This window comes from Elgaria multicarinata, chromosome 3, assembly GCF_023053635.1.
Source record: "Elgaria multicarinata webbii isolate HBS135686 ecotype San Diego chromosome 3, rElgMul1.1.pri, whole genome shotgun sequence".
NCBI classification, from domain to species: domain Eukaryota; kingdom Metazoa; phylum Chordata; class Lepidosauria; order Squamata; family Anguidae; genus Elgaria; species Elgaria multicarinata.
In genome coordinates, this window is record NC_086173.1 from 145,854,360 (window position 1) to 145,878,470 (window position 24,111).

At 43.0% G+C, this 24,111-nt stretch overlaps 1 protein-coding gene across 1 annotated transcript; it reads left to right on the plus strand.

Annotated features, from left to right (window-relative positions):
* The first annotated feature begins 1,167 nt into the window (after window positions 1-1,167).
* On the plus strand, window positions 1,168-23,972 carry LOC134395495 (E3 ubiquitin-protein ligase TRIM7-like). Its single transcript, XM_063121659.1, has 14 exons — window positions 1,168-1,853; window positions 2,657-2,752; window positions 2,851-3,081; window positions 4,547-4,569; window positions 5,218-5,333; window positions 5,977-6,042; window positions 7,002-7,217; window positions 16,749-16,972; window positions 17,347-17,442; window positions 18,960-19,190; window positions 20,135-20,157; window positions 21,367-21,482; window positions 21,789-21,908; window positions 23,139-23,972. The coding sequence occupies exons 1-14, from the start codon at window positions 1,446-1,448 to the stop codon at window positions 23,651-23,653; spliced, it is 2,481 nt and encodes an 826-aa protein (XP_062977729.1). The 5' UTR covers window positions 1,168-1,445; the 3' UTR covers window positions 23,654-23,972.
* Window positions 23,973-24,111: the final 139 nt, after the last annotated feature.

Consider the following 24,111-nt stretch of genomic DNA (forward strand, 5'->3'; position numbering starts at 1 on the left):
GCACAGGCAGGTTAATGTGGGAACAGGAAATGAATGCTGATACCTGCTCATTTCACAATTCATAGTACTACATGCCTCCCTCACAGCAATCAGATAGTGGTCCTATAATGCTATGCTACTGGCAGCAGTGTGTTGCGGGTGGGTGTCCCCCACGGCACATCTCTCACACCTCTACCGGGGCTGGCTCAAGCTATTTTGGGTGTTAAATCAATTTTGCCACCCTCTTGTATTTTGTTTTATAGAGAGGGCCATTATTACATTTTTATTTATTACATTACAATCATATCTCACCATTTTTCCTCTTGCAAGGAACCCAAGGTGATTTACATGGTCCTCATCATCTCCATTTTTATCACAACAACCCTGTGAGGTAGGTTAGGTTGAGAGTCAGTGACTGGTCCATAGTCTTGGCCAAGTGGGGACTAGAACCGGGATCACCAGAGTCCAGTCAGACATCCTAACCGCGACACCACATTGAAATGACTGATGACAACAATTGATGAAGAACATTTATGTATGGTGCTTTATAGGTCCAATACATTTTATAATTGAAAAAACACCAGAGAGCATCATGGGAATGAACTCTACCGACATGGCCTGGAACCCCACGGAAGGGAGTCTCGGATAGCCAGAAGGGGGCCCATCAACTAGAAGACATCTCTTGGGAACCCTCAGTCCCAAAATCCCCAGGCTGCCATTTTGTACACTCTGTTCCAGAGAAGTGGATCTAAATCAAAGATGAGGTGAGAATTGGGAGAAGCAGGGAGGAAACACTTCTTGCCACTCAAACAACAAATTGTGGCACAGGGAAGTAACTGTTTTCTGTCTACTCATATGACATAAAGGAAAACACAGAAGCAAATAGAGAAACTGATGGGCAGGGTGTGCAGTTGCCATGATATCTCACATCCTGTTGTTCCAAAAGTCTTGAGAAAATTCCGTTTCTCATTAGACAATTTTCCTATTTTCTTTTGCTTGGAGCTACTGGAATTTTTTTTGCCTGGCACAGAGAGATAGAGAGGCCTGTACTCCCTGTTGGTTGGCTAGTAATGTATGAATCACCACTTCACTAGTTAAAATAAATAGTTCCCTCCCAATTCACATACCATTGTTAATTTCCTTTGAGTCTCTGCCAAAAAAACAAAACAAAGGAGGGGAAAAGCCTTCTACTTCCATTGCAGATCTGAACTTGTTCCTTCAGGGTAGCAGTTTGGAAAATAGTCTCGGTGAAAGAGAACAGTTGTGGATGATTACCTTGCCTGTGGAGTCCTGTATTTTTCTGCACCCTAATCTTCAGTTCAAAGCTGAAAATACATTTGTTTCTGCTTTAAGGAATCCTGAGAACAAGCGCAAGAATTTACCCCGCTTTGTTTAGAGTAAGCAACGCCCTTTCCCTGGATGATCCCAGCTGAAATGGAACAGGACTTTTACTGTTGAGAGTCATCATGTCCAGAGAGGAGGTGACAGCAAAACTTCAAGAAGAGCTTTCTTGCTCCATCTGCTTGGATTGCTTCAGGGACCCGGTTTCAATACACTGTGGCCACAACTTTTGCCGATCTTGCATCGTCACGTACTGGGATGTGGGGAAGAAAAAATCCTTCTCCTGCCCTGAGTGCAGAGAAACTAGCCGGAAGAAAATCCTTCACCCCAGTAGGGAGCTGAAGAACATTGCTGAAATAGTCCCAAAGCTGGCGAGTAAGGGAATGAGGGAGAGAGTGTGCGAGAGGCACCAAGAGCCCCTGAAACTCTTCTGTAAAGATGATCATACTCCCATCTGTGTGGTGTGTGACAAATCAAAAGAGCACCAGGGCCACATGGTGCTTCCCATGGAAGAGGCCACGCAGGATTACATGGTAAGATGAAAGTGTTCCCTAATGCTAAGAAATTTTATATTTCTTCATGGCAGGACCAACATATACAGCATTCCTGCTGTTCATTTCTCCTTTCCTTCTCTGAGATGTTTTGGTGATCTAGGTTTGTGGTCAATAGAAGTGTTAATATTTTCAGACGGGAGAGAACCATGTGTGCAACTGAAACTTTGTTGATTTGGCTGTAGCAGTACTTGGAGCCAAAGAGTCAAGCCTCCCTTAAAACATAACAATGACTTGCCTCTTTGGCAGTAAGAAGCTCTCTAACCAAACATATAGTTCTCTGTCTTTCCTACAAATGCATACTGCTTCTTAGGATTTCAGCCTATAATCTGAATGATATTGGGGAGTTGTCTTCAAGGATCTGACTCATTGGTCCCGGTCAGACAACGCGCTAAACCATGCTGCTTAATCACAAAATGGTTAATTGATTGCATTAAGGTTAATGCATTCCCTTAACCGTTTTGTGGTTAAGCAGCATGGTTTAGCGTGTTGTCTGAACGGGGCCATTAGTTCAAATCACTATATAAAATTCAGGCTTTCCTCTCCATCCCCTCTGCCCCTTGATTGTTTTCCTGACTACTTGGGGGTGGGTGGGTTTCTTTTACCTTTCTCCCCAAGCTTTCAAGGGAGTTTACATAGTTTAAAATAACAGCTCACACTCTAGGAGACAGAATACAAAAAGGAGGATGGAGTGGAATCTAAATTTCTGCATTTTGGTACAAGGCGGGGGTGTCTACGAAGGCTGACAGTCATAACATGATACCAAACTACTCTTCTCTTGTCAGGAAAAAATGCAGGTTCAGATGAAGACAGTGAAACAAGAGAAAGAAAAGCTTCTTGGATTTATAGCAATGGGTGCCACAAGGCGCAAGGAATCTCTGGTAGGTTCTTATTTCTATTGACTAGCAGGGAGAATTTGCCCTCTCTTGTCTTTTTAATAGTAACCAAACATTTCCTGTCTGGAATCTGTCTGTTGCAGAAAACAATAAACTCAGAGATGAAGAAAATGGCGTCTGCCTTCAAGCAGGCCCATCAATTTCTCGACGAACAGTTGCAATTGCTGCAAGTCCAGTGGACATCCCTCCAAGCAGCAGTGGAGAAAGGGCAGGAAGAACATGCCACTCGGCTTTCAGAGGACATTTCCCAGCTGGACAGCCTCATTGCAGAGGCAGAAAGAAGATGGCAGCAGCCAGAGACGAAGTTTTTACAAGTTAGAACTTTGATACTGTTTTCTTTATGGGTAGATGAGAATTGTGTAATGGGGTAGGCCTTGAGAGGAGGTTTGAAACAGGAGCAAGAGAGGACAAGCAGAAGCAGAAAATATTTCTTATGAGACGCATGAAACTGGTTTGATGGAAAGGCATTGATTCCCATGGTGGACTCACACTGAAGAGGTTGATAAAATGAGAGCTGGCCCTACAATTACGTAGGATGATGCAGGTGCATCAGGCGGCATGGAATGGGAAGAGGGGCCTATTGCACTGCTCTCCTCTCCCAAAGGCCCCACCGCTGTCTGCCTGGCCAGCCAACATACTACACCATGTTGCCACTTCCCCTGGCACCTGACAGCCTTCCTGTTCACTGGCGGACTGCTTCTACCTTCTTTCCCAGCCATAAAGGGCTCCTGGGAGAGTCGGCCAAAGTATCGTGAGAGCTCCTGGCCACTCCTGCAGCCAGGACCTCTTCATGATATTTCGGCTGACTCTGCCAGGTGGCCTCGCCACTGGAGAAGAAAGTAGGGATGGGAGGAGCCATTGCCATCCTCCAGAAGAAATGGGGCAGTGTCACCAGCACCAGGGGTGGCACTGCCTCCTCGCTTGAAGTGGCAGGATGCCTTGGGCTGGGCCTGTATAAAACAACACGTGGAATGGAGAAAGTTTGGCTCCCTCTCCCATAATACTAGAAGTCAGGGTCACCCAAGAAAAATGTTTGGAAGCAGATGCTCGGCCTTGAAATGCCGATTGTTTAATAGGAAAATGGCACCATCCACTCACAGGACAGAGGCATCAGCAGGCTTGAGGGGAGGTCAAGGTTTTAAAATGTACAACAAACTTTAGGGAGGGGGACCCTAAGGGTGCAACATCCCCAGAACAGCTCAATAAAGACTAAGCGTGCTCAGTAGGTACAGAATGTTGAGTGTCTGTTGTGGGGTGGGGTGGAAGGGAGCATCCTGGGAGAAGGATGGGAGGTAGGGAGCATCCTGGGAGAATATTATTAAATTATTTGGAATTATGTATTGATGTAGCTGCAACTGGGATGCTCACACATTTATTAACAGCAGCTAAAATGGGCAATTTTTATGAGTTTCTGAAATGATAAATTTGAAGATGATGTACATTCCTACTCATTGTGTATAATAATATAAGGAATCAACCCCCTTTGCATTTCCTATAACCCCCCCCCCCATGCTTATTATGTTTGTTTTTAAATGAAATGTACAAAAAACTTTAGGGGGAGAACACCTTAAAGGGAAAATGCCCCTAGCTCAATGAGCATGCGCAGTAGCTACAGAATGAGGAATGTCTGGGGGTGGGTGAGAATGGAAGTAAAAACTGGAAAGGGGAAAAGTAAGAGAGCATCCTGGAAGCATTCCACTCTGCAACATTTTGCTGCAGGTCCCACTTGTATCAGGTAATGCTGAATTTTCCTTCTCTCTCTCTCTCTCTCTCTTCTAGGAGGTGAACTTCACATTGACAAGGTATTTGCCTTCTTCCTCCTGCTTATGCTGTACTGTGTGGGAAATTCTTAAGCCAAGGTTATAATGAAAGGTTGGTGGGCAGACAGGCAGGCAAAACAATGGGGACATAATCTCCCTTCTGAGTCAGGTTGTGTGGAATGATCAGCTCCATTCACACTTACCCCTAAGTAACATTGAAGCTAATTCACCTTGCTGAGTTCTCATATGCCTCTGTGGCAATGACAGCCAGCGTGGTGTAGTGGTTAGACAGTTGTACTGGGGCTCAAGAGATCCAGGTTCTAGTCTCCACTCAGCCATGAAGCTCACTGGCTTACTGGGCCACTCACCGACTTGCAGCCCAACCTGCCTCACAAGGTTGTTGTGAGGATAAAATGGAAAGGCAGAGGACCATAGAATTATAGAATTGTGGAGTTGGAAGGGACCACAAGGATCATCTAGTCCAAACTTCTGCAATGTGCAGGAAAAGCAATCAAACCATCCATGAGAGGTGGCTGTCCAGCCTCTTCTTAAAAACCTCCAGAGATGGCGAAGCCACAACCTCCATAGGTAGACCGTTCCACTTTTGTGCAGATCTTACCATCAGGAAGTTTTTCCCTACATTTAATCTTCCAGCTGATGTGTGAGCACAAACCTTTCCCCTCCTTTTAGAGTCAAGAAAAGGAAGTTTCATGAGTCGGTGGAGATTTTTCCTGAACTGGAAGAAAGGCTTGATTCTTTGATTAGACAAAACGTTGCCATTGCACAGTCTCTGCAGAAATTTGAAGGTACAGACTTAGTGGGTAACATCTGAGTATACATCCTGTATTTAATTTCTAACCAAAGAGGTGCTAATTAAAGTTTCAGGGTATCTAGAGGGACTTCTGTACATCCAATGTGCACGGTAGCAAGATGTGGTTGCACCTTGTACACACATGTCCATAGGTACAGTTTTGTTTTTCATGCATCCCAGCTGTTCTTTTACAGCTGACATCTGTTTATTTCAAACGTTTGTATCCCACCTTTCCATTAGAAGAGACCTCAAAGCAGCCTAGAACTCCACGTTTTAACACTACTTTGTTTAAGTATATGCATGAAGTGGCAATCCTACTTACCAACGATCTTGTCTTTTTTTTTTTTTAATGCTAACGAAGTTATGAGAGTCTTTTGAAACTGTTTCTTCAGGAATCTAGCAGATTGCTGGAAAGCTAGATCCTATATTTTAATTGTGTACTGCCCAGACAGCCTCGGCTGTCGGGCAGTATAAAAATGTAATAAATAAATAAATATCTTCAAGGCAAGTGTGATCTTAATATAGATATGTCTATCTGTCCAGCCTGCTTTTAAGGCAGGCTGTTCTAATGCTACAAATGGTATCACTACACTTTCCCCCCGCCACCCTTACAAAATGACTCTTACCTCTTTCTCTAGATACTCTGCCTTCAGAACTGGAGAATTGTCAGCGGGACTTTCGAGCGCATCTTCAAACAGCAAGAGGTAGAGGTTTTTCCACTGATACATTTCTGTAATGCGGAGTTTGTTTTAAATGTCTTTGAAAAACAGAAGGAGATAAGCTACCTGATTTGTTATGTGTATACTTTTGAATTTATTTATTGCATTTAAGGTGGTGTACATAATCCTCCTTCTCTCCATTCTATTATTATTATTATTATTATTATTATTATTATTAATTTATTTATATAGCACCATCTATGTACATGGTGCTGTACAGAGTAAAAGAGTAAATAGCAAGACCCTGCCGCATAGGCTTACATTCTATTAAAATCATAGTAAAGCGATAAGGAGGGGAAGAGAATGCAAACAGGCACTGGGTAGGGTAAACAGGCACAGGGTAGGGTAAAACTAACAGTATAAAGTCAGAACAAAATCAAGTTTTAAAAGCTTTAGGAAAAAGAAAAGTTTTTAGCTGAGCTTTAAAAGCTGCGATTGAACTTGTGGATCTCAGATGTTCTGGAAGAGCGTTCCAGGAGTATCCTCACAACAACAACCCTGTGAGGTAGGCTGGGCTGAGAGTCTGTGACTGGCCCACAATCACCCAGTGGGCTTCTATGGATGAGTGGGGACTAGAACCCAGATCTCCTGACTCCTAGTCCAACACTCTAGTCACTACGCCCCACTGGTGTAGGCTGTAGATACCCTGAATGACGGTTGGATGCTGTTTTGAAATGGATGAGGGTGATAGATAGATAGATAGATAGATAGATATTATAGTGCTTTCTGATGCCTTGGGTTCATTGCAAGTTATAGGCAGGATATAAATGGACTGATAAACAAAAAACTGATCTGGGGCCAGGTTATTTAAATGACTGCCTTCACCCATATGATCCCTACCCCACCACCTTCACTAAATATTACTAAATAGGAAGAAGTCGCTTTTAGCAAAGATGTTAACTTTGCCTCTCTGCAATCCCATGCATCTCACACTCTTTATCTAGGTGCTCCACCTTTTGAAGTGGAGGAAGAAGAATCCAGATCGCTCACTGCAAAAAGAAAAAAGGACAAGAATGTTATTGTCCCAGCTAGAAATATAAATTCACCACAATACCAGAGAACAGCTGAGGGCTCTGTGAAACCTTTTGACTTTGACTTGTGCAGCGGAATACCCTCCACGCCTCCTTCACAGCCTGGTAAAAAACATTCAGGGCGTGACGGTAAGTCTATGAAGAGGAACTTGGCCTTTGCCAAGACCATACTGAGCATGGAGAATTATTATTATTATTATTATTATTATTATTATTATTATTATTATTATTATTAATATAGCACCATCAATGTACATGGTGCTGTACAGAGTATGGTGGGGGGGCTGAAGTGGCCTGGTCACCTCAGGAATATTTCGGTGTCCTTTCATGACTTCTCAGCTTCCATTTTTTTCAAAATAAAATGTCCCTAGTCTTTTTGCTTACGGAGATAAAGACAAACATGCAGGCAGCATTGTATTCAATTATTCAGTAAGAAGTAGGCAATGACTGCAAAGGCAAGGTTGCCACGTTTTTCCTTTACAAGATCCAGTGCTAGGGGGACCCTATGAAAAGGAGGACAGGGCTTCTGCATCTTTAACAGCTGCACAGACAAGGGAATTTTAGCAGGTGTCATTTGTGTGCATGCAGCACCTGGTGAAATTCCCTCTTCATCACAACAGTTAAAGCTGCAGGAGCCCTGCCCTCTTTTGTATTTGATCACACTAGGCAGGGCTCCTGCAGCTTTAACCTTTGTGATGAAGAAGGCATTTCACCAGGTGCTGCATGCATCCAAATGACACCGGCTGAAATTCCCCTTTCTGTGCAACTGTTAAAGATACAGGAGCCTGTCCTCCTTTTCATAGGGTCACCCTAGCACTGGAGCTTGTAAAGGAAAAAACGTGGCAACCTTGCATTGCCTACTACTTACTGAATAATTGAATACAACGCTGCCTGTATGTTTGTCTTTATCTCTGTAAGCAAAAGGACTAGAGACATTTTATTTTGAAAAAATGGAAGCTGAGAAGTCAGGAAAGGAACATTAAAAAGCATACAAAATTTTAAATCATCCAGATATTGGGAGCAATTCCTTGATGTCTGCAAGAAGAAACCTCCAGCAAAACTTTTTCCAAACCACAACAAAGAAGCCGCTTCCTGTGTCCCCAGATTAGATGGACGTCTATTCACATAGTGTCCCAGCCACAGCCTGGCTGCTGGGAAGGAGAGACCCTTAAGGCTATGTTTCATCTTTAACACACACTCTCTTCTCTCTTTGTCTATCAGATGTGAAGAAACGTCATCAAGAAAAGCCTTTTCCTCAGTGCCCGCTATCCTAAGAGGAAGGGGTTTATGTTCTGTAAAAATTAGGATCGCGTGTTCCAGTGTTTCCATCCGTCTCTGCTTCGACGGCCACCATTTAAAACAGTCATAGAATGTTAGTACAGCAAGAGTACCAGCAATTCAGCCATTTTATAGATAGTGGTACCTTATACATTCCATCCCAAAAATGTCATCTTTAATGTCCAATACCTTTGTGTATCTGCCCATCTCTCCCCTTCTTTCCTGGCGTGGACAAAAGAGAAGTGCCGTACTGCGGAACAGCAATGAGGGAATCAAAGGAAGATTGACTTGAAGTAGGAGGATGCAAAATGCTTAAGAACACACTGTTTTTGCACTGTTTAGTTCTGCTTTGCTCAAATATTTCATAATGTCAATTTTAAAAAATGTAACATTCAGCATGCGATCTTTTCCATTTAATAAATGCTTTTCATCGTTAATTTGAGGCCTTTTGGAGAGGGGAATAGGGGTTCATCTCACGGCATAACTTCTTTTGCCATCTCAAAGTCCATGGCAGAAAACAGAAAAATCAAGACCTGGATTAAAGGAAGTGGCTGTATAATACAAGTGGTTCCTGCAACAAAATTTTGCAACATGTAGTATTCCTATTCAGTAAGGTGGCCAGATGCAAGAAAGAATGATGCTCCTATGCCTTTTAAAGCTTCTATGACAAGCTACGCCTGCTGAAATCCCCCTCTTCTACACAACAGTTAAAGGTTCAGGAGTTTTGTCCTCTTTTGCATCCAGCAGAAAACCAATTATTATTTAAGGAGACAGACAGCCAACCCATCTTCCAAGATAATCTGTTCCATTTCCCCTTATTTTGCTTTTCCTTCTCAACAGTCAGCAGTCTGTGATTACAGAGTATGCTTGGTCATCATTTGCCTGAATGTGGGCAGTAGAGGCTGGTGGCTCCAATGTCAGTGTGGTGGTGAATCTGCTCCGGGTTTTAATCAACACTCTAAAAGAGCTATTCAAGGTGCAAAGCCCCACCGCCCCACTGACATCAATGTCCCACTGATTTGGAGTATTTCTCGCTCAATGTTTGTTTGGTTTTTTTTCGGTAGTTGGGGTGGCCCCAAGCCTGCTGATCCTTTCCTTCACGTGTAGGTAAGGACATAAGAACATAAGGTAGTGGCATAAAGATCCACACTTGGAGACTGAGTTTGCTGGTAGTAGGTAGGTTTTAATCAGTCCTGCAGATTTCAGAGATGGACACCTCACACTTAGGGTGGCCATGTGTCCTACTTTATACAGCACAGTCCTCTACCCGAAGTCATCCTCTTATCTGAAGGAGAGCTGTCCAACCAAGTCCAATTTAAAGATAAAGAACCATAAGAAAGGAGAGCAGGTCAGGGGCCTTGAAGGATCCTATCAACAGTTAGCAGCTGGACAGCAGACACACAGATCACAGCATTCCCCATGGCCAGATGTATTTTATGTCAATTTCAGTTATGGTCATTCTAAATTTGCAACTTTATTATTATTATTATTTACATTTATATACCGAAGCCAAAGCTGTCTGGGTGTTTTACAAAGATTAAAACACTGAACATTAAAAACCAATATACAAAATTTAAAAGCATAAAAACAGATTAGAAACAATATCCATCTAAAACAACTATTCTGGGTCAGTTAAAAACTCAACGTATGCTGTTAAATGCCTGGGAGAAAAGTCTTGACCTGGCGCTGAAAAGATAACAAAGTTAGTGCCAGGCGAGCCTCGTCGGGGAGATCATTCCATAACTATATGTATAAATTAGCATAGGGATAGGCGACACAGTGCCTGCAGTCACCAGTGTGGCCCTGGACACCTTTCTTGGTGCCTACCAAGGTGCCCTGCCCCTTCCATTGTTTTTAGTTCACAAATCAAATTAATTCTGTTGGTGTTGAAAGGTGTGGGTTCAGAGGAGTTTAGTGTCCTGCTCAGCCTTTGGGGCAGTTATTTATCCTTTGTCACGCCTCCCATGGCAGCTGTTTTATGGTGGTGCCCACAACAATTTCTCAAATTGCAAAGCGTGCCTGTGAAAGGAGCATGAAGAGCACTGCATCCTCCCCGCAAGGCCGACCCGAATTCCCCAATAAGCCAGCCAGCCATTCCCTTTGGCCAGTAGGCACGGGACTTAGCACCGAGAGTTACCCGGAAGGATGCATACAAGCTTAGAGGTAGATAAGTAGTTGATCAGGCTAAGGGAAATAGCCACATTACATAAGCCAATACAGAGAACTTTTGATACAATTTCCCCAAGTAAATCAAAACACTAACTGGCCTGTCCTATATGTTACTGAAGTAAGGGGCTTCCAGGACAGGGCCTCAGCCAGGGATCTACGCCAGTCCACCATCCTTTGAGCTAGCCAGAAGGGAGAGAAATGAGCCATCTTCCACCATACCTTTTATCCCTTAGCCGTGGCAACTCTGGCAGATTCCCACCAGCCAATCCCAGGCCTGGCCCGATCCTTCTCACCCCACTATGATGGGAAGTGTACTTTCCCACCAGCTCCAGCTGTAATCACTCATCCCACTTAGCCAAGGCCTTGATCTACAGGCACTGCCCGGGCTGTTTTGAGATAGCACTTTCCCAAACAAACATTCTATCATGCGTGCTAGCTGGGCCTAAGCTGTTGGCAGGGCACTTAAAGGAGATGCAGTTAGCCCATCCATAGTTCTTCACAGTGCCCACAGGCCCAAAACAGCTCCATACACATGAATTAGCATGTGTAAATGTTGTGCAAATCTGTGTCCTTTTTTGGTGATGCACTTCCTCTCTTTTTGCAATTTGTAAGTGCCCACTCGACCACACTCCAACTAGAACCAACTAGAGAACCTCAAATCAGCATTTCAACAGAGATCTATCATTGGTGTCCCTGAATAATAAACATCTTGACATGAAATTATATATGAATCTGACATAAATTTGACTGTCTTAAGCAAGTATTTTGTCGTCTACCGAAGCTTATGCCATAATAAATATATGTATTTAAGATGCCACAAAATGGTGTGTTCTAATCCCACTTTTATGCCAAATTGTCAATATATAAATAAATATATCTTCTTACTTTTGCCACCAATTAAGTTCCTATTAAATCCTTTATGTTTAACACACAGTTGGTAATAAGGTTAAGATATGGGCATGGAATAAACAGACAAGGAGATTGTTTTGAGGTCAACATATTTGGTTAATTAAATTTATTTAAACTTATTTACATTATAATGTAAAATTATAGATTAGATGTTATCAATATGATTTGATGATTGCTGTAAAGGTACTGTTTCTGTGAGAAAGCAATTATTTCCTTATTTTACTTTTCTACTTGAAACCCAGTTGTCAGTTAATCCTTTTCTACCTTTATCTAGTTAGCCAGAAGCTATACAAGTAGTTTTCCTTCTGGTCAGGAACATACCGTCACATAGGACTGATCAAAGTCTCTCAGTGGACTTCCAGCTTAAGAGTCTTTGACTCACAGGCCTAGTTTAGCTTCCCCTGAAGTCTTCCTTCTGGTCAGACTTGATGCCCAGAACACAGCAAAAGCATAACTCAATTGCCTACTCTAAAGGCTTCTACTGTCACTCTGGCCAGAAGCACTTCTAGAGAATCACCTCTGAAGGCTTCTTTTCCTTGCTGGTTCTCACAACATCTGTCTTCAGTGATTCTAACTATACTTCTTCAACCACTTGTCTTGCCTACTCCCTCAAGCTCTTTTCTGCTGACGAATTCACTGAACATATAATGCTTTAAGTGACCATTTTTATGCTCTGTCCACTTCCTCTGACCAATGGCCTTCTACTATCTCTATATTAATAGTTTTACTGCTTTTAAATTATATATTGTTTTAACTTGGTTTATGGTTTAATTTAGGGTGACCAAATGAAAAGGAGGTCAGGGCTCCTGTACCTTTAACAGCTGCACAGAAAAGGGAATTTCAGCAGGTGTCATTTGTATATATGGAGAACCTGGTGAAATTCCCTCTTCATCACCACAGTTAAAGCTGCAGGAGCTATACTAGAGTGACCAGATTTAAAAGAGGGCAGGGCACCTGCAGCTTTAACTGTTGTGATGAAGAGGGAATTTCACCAGGTTCTCCATAAATACAAATGTCACCTGCTGAAATTCCCTTTTATGTGCAACTGTTAAAGATACAGGAGCCCTGACCTTTTCATTTGGTCACTCTATTTAATTTGTTTTTAGCTGTGTATATTTACTATTTTTATACTGTATGCTTTTATCTAAGATCTTATTGATATTGGGCGGGATATAAATGTTTTAAATAAATAAATAAATCTGCCATCCTATTGGTCTATATTTAGGAGCCATCTTTGTCTGTAGAATGTTCCTTAACCAGTCTATCACAACCTGACATGTTTGATTCACTAGTTCAGTATTTAAACTAGGGGTGTGATCCGCTCCGATTAGGAGCGTAGAAGCAGTAGCGGATTGGCCTGCTCCGCCTTACGCAGAGGCGGAGTAGGAGCGGACCGCGGACCCCCTAGAAGCAAGGCGAAGAGAAGCGGCCATTTTTCGGAGCTCCTAGTTCAGGCGGAGCGCTCCGGTCGCCATCTTGAAAACATTTCACCATAGGATTGCATTGCAGCAAATAATCGCGCATAACTACGTTCTTTTTGAAGCTATCGTTCTAGAAATTCTTGTGCTCAGAGAGTCGTGGATGGGGGTCATTTTGAGACCACTCTCACCTCTCTGCGTTGTCTGGGTCGCGTGCTATATTTTTGTGAAAATCGGGTCAACCGCACGGCTCAAACGGCGTTTTCGGCTTTTCGCCCATAGGATTGCATTGAGGGAAAGACTCGGGCATAACTGGGTTGGTTTTTAAGCTATCGTTCTGAAAATTCTTGTGCACAGAGAGTCGTGGATGCGGGTCATTTTGAGACTACTCTCAACTTTCTGCGTTGTCCGGGTCGCGCGCTAGAAGTTTTTTAAAAATCGGTGGGAAAAATACCTTTTTCAAAGGGCTGAGGGGCAGAGTCAGCTCCCGGTCATGATCACATGATCCCAAAGTTAGAGGAGGGGATAGGCAAAACGGGTAACTTGGGATTCTGGGAAACTTCTCTTTCTTCATCTGAACGGGCTTTTCCCAGTGTTTTTTAAAACAGTAGCCCTACCAAATGCACAAACACAACCTGAAATCATATACTAAGCCAAGAATAAGAGATAGAAACACAGCACTGCTCCCCACCCTAACCTTGGTGAACAACTGAATAGATGTGGTGCAAGGGGATGAGCTCCCCTAGGGCATCTCATCGTGGACGTGCCCCCACTCTCTCCTGCACTGGAAGGCCATTAGAGCCTTCCAAAGAGAGTAAAACGGTGGAGCAATGCCTATCATGAGTCGAAGTGAGCGTTTACTTCTCAGTGGTGGAGCGATGCCTATTATGAGTTGAAGTGAGCGTTTACTTCTCAGTGGTGGAGCGATGCCTGTTATGAGTTGAAGTGAGCATTTTACTTCTTCTCAGAGCTGTTGGTGGCTGTCTTGAACTGGCAGCTACTTCCCCCTCCCCCGGGCACATCCCCCTATTGCTGGTAAAAGACAGATATAGCCTTTTTTTAAAAATTCTTCTTGCTGTTTATTGAGCAACACTGCTGCTTTTAATTCCACCCCTCCTTTGTTTATTGATTGATTTATTCCATTTTATATGCATTACTGGCTTATCCTTGGCTCACTTCCTTATGCCCCCAGAAATGCCAGCTGCATGCCTGCCTGCCTTCCCTCCCTCCTCCCCTGCCCACCTCGCAGGGATGTTGTGTGTGGGGTGCCCGATTTTCAAAAATTCGCCAAAAATCAGGGGATGATGGGATTGCTTTGAAACTTGGCGTGCGTGTGTATATCCCCATGAGGTGTCATGGTGCCAAACATGAGGTTTCTAACTTGAACAGAAAAAAAGTTGTATAATTTTTTAGCTTTCAATGCAAGCCTATGGGGGGGGGGGGGGAAACGGAGCTCCGGATCCGGATCCGGAGCTCCGGGCGGAGCGGAGCGGAAGTGGGCGGAGCGGGGGCGGGGCGGAGCGGCCCGATCCGGAAAATGGCGGATCTGCAAGTGAAGCGGAGCGGGGGGTCCGTGCACACCCCTAATTTAAACAGCTGAACCAAATGTAAATTGGTTAAGGTCAAAACTGCTTCCTTGTGATGGGAACTGCTGTAATTACAGTTGATGGGCTAAACAGTTAGGCTTCAGAAGAGATAACTTTCTCACTATTAAACACAATCACAACAATATTATATTCCATAGCATATCCTAGTTTTCAGGCTTACACAATAGATAATATTTTACCTTAGAGGTCTTGATTCTCCACATGTAATTTTATTTAGAATGTGATTTATTATCTTGAGCATATATATGGGTGCCAGCAGGTTGTCTTCAGTCCAGTTACAGACCTGCTCAGTGTCAATGTAGTTGTGTGAAATATTATTCTAAAACCACTTACCTGAGAGTAATCCTGCCCCGCTGAACCTAGTAGGACTTACTTCGAAGGAAACATATTTAGGATTGCACTGCACTAATGCGCAGACAGCCAACCCCAGGCCAACCTTGGAGCCAGGATTCTGTGTGGCCTAATCCAGTGTAGCAACCATGTTGTGAATGGTTAGAGCAGTGGTATCAGACTATCAGAGATACTACTCAGCTTCTTCAGATTGTTCGTTGGTATGGGATGCCTGGAGTACATCCTCCCTCTTTTTTGTTTTGTATTGTTGAAAATTTACAATTAAAAATATTTTTTAAAAATGCCTGGAGTGCTGTGACACCTGTCCTTTTCTGTTTGTAAAGCAGAGGCAGCCAACAACATGTGCTGAGTTTGTTTGTTTTTAACTGACCCCAGAACAGTTGTTTTAAAAGGATATTGTTGTTTTTATGCTTTTATGGTTTTAAATTGTGTATATTTGTTTTTAATGTTCACTGTTTTTAGCTTTTGTAAATGGCCCAGAGAGCTTAGGCTATGGGGCGGTATATAAATGTAACAAATAAATAAACATCTGGAGGACCATAACTCCCATCATCCCTCATCACTAAATGCAGTTTGCAGGCTAGGACGGATGAAGGTTGCCGTCCAAGAACATCAGGAGGGCCACAAATTTCCACCTTAAAGGATCTCAGAAAACAAGGCTTAGAATTACCCTTGCATGAGACCCCATAGAACGAATGTTAGCTAGCACAAACAATCATAGGCTCAGTCCACTGAGATATTTTGCTCAGTCCCATATGTCTGTAAATTCCTGGGAAGGGGGGAAATACAGTCTAGACCTCTGAGTTGTGAGAGAACTAACTAGGTAGAGGTATAAAAGGAATAACTGGCAAATGGATTTCAAATACTCAAAGGCGGGATGTAAATAGAATAAATAAATAAATAAATAGGAAAATAACTGCTTCCTTACAGAAACTGTACCTTTATAGTAATCATTAAAACATATTGATAACTTCTAATCTATAAAGTTACATTCTAATATAAATAAGTTTAAATAAACAATATATGTTAATTTTTCAAATCAATCTCGTCTCTTTATCCCATGCCTATATCCACTAGATATAGACTGTTGGTCTGATTTTGTACCAGGTGCCAAACCACAAGTGGCAAAGATTTGTAATCAGATTTCCTGACTTTTTAAAAAAACAAAAACAAAAAACACAAGCAACAACTTTAAGGCAGCCACGGGTATTTTGACTTTGATTAGAGCAGGGGCGCGGGAGTAGGTAAAGCAAGCGAAGAAGTCCCCCTCCCCTGAGTATTTTGTTGTGTACCTATGCATATGTTTTGCATGCAGAAGGTGTTAGATTCGCTCTCTGGCTTCTGCACTTAAAAGGAAGGAGTAAAAAGAAAGAAAAAAGGACTGAGTAGCAGTTATAGGAGAGCCTGGAGAACTACTGCCAATCAGAAGAGACAATACTGGGCTAGCTGGACCAATTAGCTAAGGCAAATATGTATGTTTCTAGCAACTTGAGAGGGAGGGATGATTTAGATTGGCCTAGAAGGCTAAACATCCCCTCCGCCAGGGACCACTGCACCATCACTCCAATTAAACTCAGAGCACCCCACTGCCTCTTTACAGTAACTTTTGAAAACAAAATCAAGAGATTCGATGACAAATTTCATGCCTTAAGTGTGGTTGGGCTCTCTGGCAGCTCCTTATAGTCACATGAAAAGCAAACTCAAATGCTGGGTCCAGCTCCTCGTATTAAGCTGACGCAGCCAAATACTTGTATTCAACGCCAATCCAACTTCCTCCTTACAGCCCGCAGGAATGAACAGACTATTTCAAACGCAGCCTGATATGATCTCAGCCAATCCGGGGGGAGAGAGAGAGAGAGATTAAGTCAAACAGTAACACATCCAGGCGGAGAGAGGAAAGCGAAACTTAACTTCTGGCTCTCTGGAAGAGAGAACCAGAGAGAACCAGCATCTGGCAAGGATTGTAGACATTGTCAAATGCCTGAATCTCGATACCCTGGAAGACGGTGGTAGGATGTGTGAGAAACACTCAGAACTTCTCAAAGTCTTCTGTAAAGATGATCAAATCCCCATCTGCCTGGTGTGTGATCTATCCAAGGAGCACCGACATCACACTGTGATTCCTATAGAGGAAGCAGCTCAGGATTACAAGGTAGAGTCTTGTCCTCCACTGACAATCAGCATGTGAGATAAGGTGGTGGGGGGAGATGGAGGAACTTAAAAGGCCTAGCTAGAGCTTGGGTGTGCAGCCTAGAACATATCCCACAATCTTTTGCAAAGCACCAGCATTACATATGCAAGTAGATGAGACTAGTCAACAAAGAAGCTGGAAACTGCAGCCGTTCCTTGAAAGTATAATTTAGAGCACAGGGATTGTCGTGTTGGGTTCTACGGCACCAGAATTATAAGACACGTTTGGAGACTGGGAAATGCCACAGAAATAAATCACATATAACAATAAAGATTCCTCCTTGTCCCCTGTACAAATCCCCTAAATCCCAGTTCAGTAATTTCTCTGTTCAAAAGGAACAATTTCAGATGGAACTAAAGACTTGGAAGCAAATGAGAGAAACTCTCCAGGCACTGAAGCTGGCAGAAGAGGGACGAAGCTGGAAATCTCTGGTATGTCAGAAGTTCTCAAAGGGTAGATTGGGAGGGCTGCCCATTCCCCCCCCCCCATCTGTCAGGGCTTTGGTCCTTGTAACAGCTGAACGACAGCATGAATATCCAATGTTGGAGAAGGCTAAATCTGCAGAATTTTATACATGTTAATGGTACAGGAGCTATGCTAGGAAAAAGTATTGGGCGGGGGTAACAACCCTAAAAGAGAGAGAGAGAGATCATGTGGCAGTTACTTTACCGCCCATCTTTTTTTTAATCCTTTTATTATTTTCACAAATCATAACTAGAAAAAGGTAAAGAAAAGAAGGGAAACTTACAACATTGCAAACAACATAAGGACTCGGACCATCCATGCATTTAGAGTTCTAATGCATCATAAAAAGTGACCAATTCTGAATAAACTTGTTTATAGAGCTTTGTTCTTTATATCTTCTTAAATAAGTCAATTTTATCATATGAACCATGTCCCAGACATTCTGTAACCTATCTTCATTAGCCAGGATCTTGATCTTCTAGAAAGAAGCTATCAATATTTTACTGACGGTTAAAAGATTAACAATAAGCTCCAAATCAGTTTAAATTTAAGTCTGTAACATAGCCAAGTAAAACATACAGTAGATCCATCGATATCATATGTCCAATCATTCCATAAATATTTTGCAAAACCATTATCCCCACTTTGTTTTAATATTGAGCATTGGAGAGACAAAACCGACAACTGCTTTCACATTAGTTGGAAAGCCAAGAAGGAGCTGAATTCATTCCTGTGGCTGTGGGATCTGCTGCAAGCTCTCTTTTTATATTATGTCTGTCTTCACCCTCAAGTCATTGTGTGCTGACATAAGGTTGCCCATCACTCCAACCTGCCTCTCTTAGGTAATGAATACAGACAGTCACATATTTCAAAGCGAAGCGCATAACACAAAAGGCCCCAGTTATCTAGGAGTGCTTTCAGGTTGCTTTAAAATTGCTTTCCTTTTGGATTAACCCTTTAGGAATATAGGAAGCTGCCTTACAGAGTCAGACCCTTGGTCCATCTAGCCCAGTATTCTTGTCACTGACTGGCAGCAATGCCTCTTGAGGATTTCAGGCAGGATTCATTCTCAGCCTTACCTGGAGATGCTGCGGATTTTACCGGAGATCTTCTGCATGCGAAGTATGAGCTCTAGATTAAACTATGGTCCTTTGGTGATGTACAGCTTGAAGTGAGATAATGAACAGATATATTATAGCCTTAAAATCCCTTATTGTGAGAGTAGGGCTTACTTATCTGTGTTAACTGATTTTGTGAACACATCCTAAATATTGGTGCAGGAAATGGTTGCTAAGGAAAAATAGTAGAGCAATCTGGATGTTGCTTCATCCTCACTTGTGATTATGGATATTTATTAGCGTCAGGAAATGGTTTTCACCACACATCAAGCAGTACTCCCTGGGTCCTTTTGGGCTGCTTGGAACGATTCTATGCATGTTTCTGTTGTGCTACTTAATCTCTCTTTTTAATCTGTTCATTAAAGGAAAAGTTAGGTAATGAAGGGAAGAACATTGTGTCTGAATTTGAGCAGCTCCATCAGTTTCTAGACGATCAAGAAGAACTGTTGCTGGCTAGGCTGGAACAGCTTGAGAAGGATGTGCTAAAGGAGGAGAAGACAATCACTTCCAGGCTCTCAGAGGAGATTTCCAACCTTAGTGACCTCCTCAGTGAGATAGAAGAGAAGTATAAGCAGCCAGTGAGTGAATTCCTCCAGGTGAGAACATGGATCTTTCCTCTGGGGCAAGTTGTTGGTGTGAAAATGCACCTCTGGCCCTCCCAAGTGCTTGTTTGGGGAGATTCAGAGGATGTGCTCTTCTTGAACTCAGGGTTTAACTGGAAAAGTCCTGATCCAGGTCAGACTGATATAGTCAATCTGTTTTTTTCACTTCCACATGTGGCTTATCTTTCTTTCTTAAATTAGCTGGAGGTAGCTAATCCATGGATAATTCACACAACCTTGGCAAATCTAAAGTGGACAGAGCTTCCATAATTCAGGGGGTGATGGGTTGCAGGATCTCTTTCTGGGGATCTGACATGGGTTGCAGATCTACTGCCTTTTAGGAGTACCTCTCCCTTGCATGTTTATGGACAAGGCACATGTTAGCAAAAGCACCATTATGTCTTTAGTGTTCTCTCTTCCAAAGGAAGCTTAGCCCAGATACTGCTACCTTGGACCTTCTAAACAGAGAAATGGGGAGCGTGTAACCTAGGGTGCTTCCAGATGGAGTGCTCTTAGCACTGTCCCATCTTTTCTTCCTTAATGTTTTTTTTCTGCAGTAATAAAAAAAAGTCAGAAAAAGTGGTAGGGAAACACAGGAGAGTTATGAGTGCAAGACAACATCATCTGGATCCTCCATAAAGTACCATTTTATGATGTTGCTATAAAAACCTCATTTGCAAGCACCCGCTGTTTGTATGAAGAAGGAAAGCCTTTCATAAGAGGGGTATTTGAGACACCTTGGGACCTATATGGTAAGACTCCTCATGTCACCTGGGGTTAAGTATTAAACAGTTTAAGCTCAAAGATTCATGGAAAGATGTGTTGTCTCTCTGCATTCAAAGCGTCATCTGGAGAGGGCCTGTTAAGAGGGAGTAAGAGCAGGAAACATTTGGAATGATTAGCATGACCTCACTTTCCCTTCTCTCTCCCATCTCTAGGATCTCAAAAGCACCTTAAACAGGTATGTGATTTCTCGATGCTCCTTTAACCTTTACTCACAGCCAGCCTAAAGGGGACAGTTTCTTGCTTGAAAGCTAAAGCTGACATAGGCAACACGTTCTCTCATGTGTTCTGAGTAGGTGCCAGAGATAGATCAGAGTGCTATCGTTTATTTATTTTGCTAGTACTGTTTTTTCCTAGCTGCTGTTTTTATCTGGTTGAGCTTTTATATTGTATTTTATATTATAGTTTTATACTGTTGTTTTATACTTTGAATGGTTTTAATTTTTGTGAACCGCCCAGAGAGCTCCAGCTATTGGGCGGTATAGAAATGCAATAAACAAATAAGTACTAGTACCCTTTGGTGCAACTTACCCAAGAACATTTTTGTACCTAACATGATCTAACCTGGTTCAGTCTGCATAATATCTCCTCTATTACATCTTTCAAGTAGATAGGGACTTTTCCCACCATGCCCAGGAAAGACTTTTTTCTTCTCCCTTACTTTTTTGGGCTTAACATCCTGCTTGGAAAAGAAGGGCCACAGTTCAGCGATAGAGCATTTCCTGCAGAAAAGCCCCAGGATCAAGTTCTGGTGGTTGGGACATGACACGGGTGGGCCAGAGGCAGGGAAGTAGAAAAAAGGACCCTTGTTGCCTGCTCCTCTGGAGGCACTATAGATGGAGAGATATCCACAGTGGGAAGGGGTGGACCGAAGGGAGTGTCTCCCGCCTTCACTGCCATTCTCTCCGCTCCCCACTCACCCATGGTGGGCCTGTTCAGATAACACACTAAGCCATGGTTAGGCTGCTAACCCTTTTGCAGCAAATGGTTAGTGAGCATGTTTAAACTATGGTTATGTAGCCCCCATGGTTAGGAATGGTTCACATGACACGCTAAGACATAGTTCACACAACACACTAAGCCATAACGTTTAGTTCAAAATGCTTAACCACCATGGTTTAGTGTGTCATCTGAACAGGGTATATATTTGTTTTTTTAAAAAAACCAAATGTTTATTATTATCTACATAATTTATCTTAATTTGCATAAGTACAGTAGCTGCCCAACTACTATTGATGGCAATGTTACACTTGCGGAAACACTGGCTCAATGTTACACTTATGGAATAATCTGGAATGCTTATTCTGGATATGCTTATTCAGGAATGATTAACTCCCACGTGGGGAAAACCTTGGATTTGATTGAGAAGATCCTTTTCCTCTTCCAGATGTGAAAAACAGAAGAGCCAGCAGACAGTGGAGCATTCTCCTGATCTGGAGAAGAGACTGGATACCTTTTCTGAGAAAAGCATGCATCTTAAAGAGATCCTAAGGAAATTCAAAGGTATCAAGGCAGAAAAAAGAATATGAGTGTTTCTGGGCTATTGAGAGAAATGGAACCATCAGTAATTCCCAAATAGTGGGATGGAACATTTTTGGAATCAGGAGGCCACAGGTAGGTCTATGGTAGAATCATCCAAAGAATCAAGGCAGGAGAGACAGAAGAGTTTTTGGCAGATCCACCAGGACTCCTCAGCAGATAAGTTGAGGCGGAAAGAGTTCTTAGAACTTTGAGCATCAATGGCCAAGGCACATCGTCCTGTGAAATCCAGCTTCCATTTCTCCCCTTTTCTTTCTTTCCTTCCTCTAGCTTCTCTCTCAATTGAGCTGGAAAGCACATCTTTGCTCAAAGAGGAACCGGGAGTCAGGAAAGGCAGGATGAGGTTGTTTGAGTTGCCTTATGCTGAGGTGGAGAAAAGAGGCAGAAGAGGTCAGTAGTTGCATACATTTTGGTGATGGCGCAGCAGCGCTTGTTTGCCTTGGGTTTGTTAAAGTGTGCTCCAGCTCTCTCCCTCTTGTGGCATGTATGCCTATGTACACCAGTTGCTGGGGAACATGGGCAGGAGGGTGCTGTTGCACTCGTGTCCTGTTTATGGGCTTCCCATTGGGGCATCTGGTTGGCCACTGCGTGAACAGAATGCTGGACTAGGTGGAGCCTTGGTCTGATCCAGCAGGGCTCTTCTGGTGTTCTTTTGTGTTTGGGGTCAGAGGCAGGGGCAGCCCCAGACATTTTGCTTCTTGAAGTGATGACAAAATGCCCAATTCCATAAGCAGAAGTCAATCAGAGTGGCTGTTGAATCTTGCTTCAGCACTGGTGATGAGACAACATTCTTCTTTGTACTTGAGGGCCACAGGCTAAGGGCTAAACAACATGCAATGGTAAATATATAGCATGCAGATGGGTCTCACTTTCTTTTTAACTTTCAAATAAGCTCATGGGACCAATCCCACCCAGCTGCTTCCTCCCCTTAAAATTCCACTCAGCCTTCATGGAAGCTAAAACATGAGAGAAAACTCCATTGATGCCAGTAGAAGTTTTTCTTATTCTAGCTCGTGTGTGTGTGTGTGTGTGTGTGTGTGTGTGTGTGTGTGTGTGTGTATTGGGAGGGATTGGGGGTGAGGAACAGTTGAATAGGAAAGTTTAACCCTCTCCTATCCATGAACTGATCAGTACCACCACATGTAAGCTCACATGCTTACTTGAAAGCAGTGGAGTCTGGTCCGATTTTAGTGGGGATGTAAATCCATTCTAGGTTTTAGTCAGAACCAGCCAGAACTGTACAGGAATAATCCAAGGTGCTGAGCCTGTTTTTGGGATACGGTTCGGCACCTTGGATAGTTCCTTTAGAGTTCTGGTTGGTATGGTCTGAAACCCAGAATGGATTCACAGCCCCACTGAAATCCAAGCCACTAGCCTCTGTTGCTTGAAAGTTTAAACAGTGAGGCTCAACTACATGTGACATGTAGTTTAGCCCTAATGTAGGAGGTGCAGGGCAGGCCACAGAGTCCTCCCAATACCCCACTGCCATCCCCAAACACAGAATCTGCTGCCTGAGGCAGCCGCTGCACTCTACCTAACAGTAGGGCCAGCCCTGATCAGAGATCATCCCTGCAGCAACCAGCTCAGCACTGTAACATGCTCTCTTTCCTCCCGTCCAAGTGAACGTGACTCTGGATCCAGATACTGCGAACCCGTTCCTCGTCCTCTCAGCAGATCAGAAGAGTGTGAGACTGGGAGACATATGGCAGGATGTACCTGAAAATCCGGAGAGATTTGACACTTATCCCTGTGTGCTGGGCTGCGAGGGACTCACGTCAGGGAGACACTACTGGGAGGTGGAAGTGGGAAGTGGGAGGTACTGGGCTGTTGGCTTTGCCAAAGAATCTGTCAACAGGAAAGGAGAGATCTCCCCTAGCCCCGAGGAGCAGATCTGGGCTCTGCAACAATTTGGGGATCGCCTTGAGGCTTTAACTTGTCCGGTGACCATCCTGCCCTTGTGCCGCTGCCTCAGGAGAGTTCAGGTATTTCTCGACTACGAAGAAGATCGAGTGGCATTTTTTGATGCTGATACGTCAGCTTTGATCTACATTTTTTCACCCGCCATTTTCAGTCAGGAGAGGATCTTCCCTTGGCTTTGGGTATGGCCAGGAGCTGAGCTGAGACTGTACCAATGAGATTTTCTCCCGGTGTATTGAACTAATTGCAGTGAGACTGAATAATATACACACAAAAAAGACTTGTCTGGTCTTGGACGATTGTAGTTTCTATGATATTGGAAGAATGGTGTTACAGGCTATGTGCTGCTTGCAAGCAGTTATGTTGTCTAAGCTAAGGCAGGGTTGATACCATGTTGTGAAATCAATCTGAAATCCTTTTAAGGAAAAAAATTCTGTGCCAAAATTCTGCTAATAAATTGTGTTATGTAAATCAGTGGTAAATTAAACTGTATGATAATTTTAAGGATGGACATTTTGACAACATTTAGCTCTTTTTTTAAAAAAATAGCTAAAGAGATCATATAAATCATGTAAGGTTTGATATTAAAGTAAAACTGCATTAGATATGGAATCCACTGAAATGAATACTACATCTAGCAGTGATTTTTTTCAGAAAGAATAAATTCTATGAATTA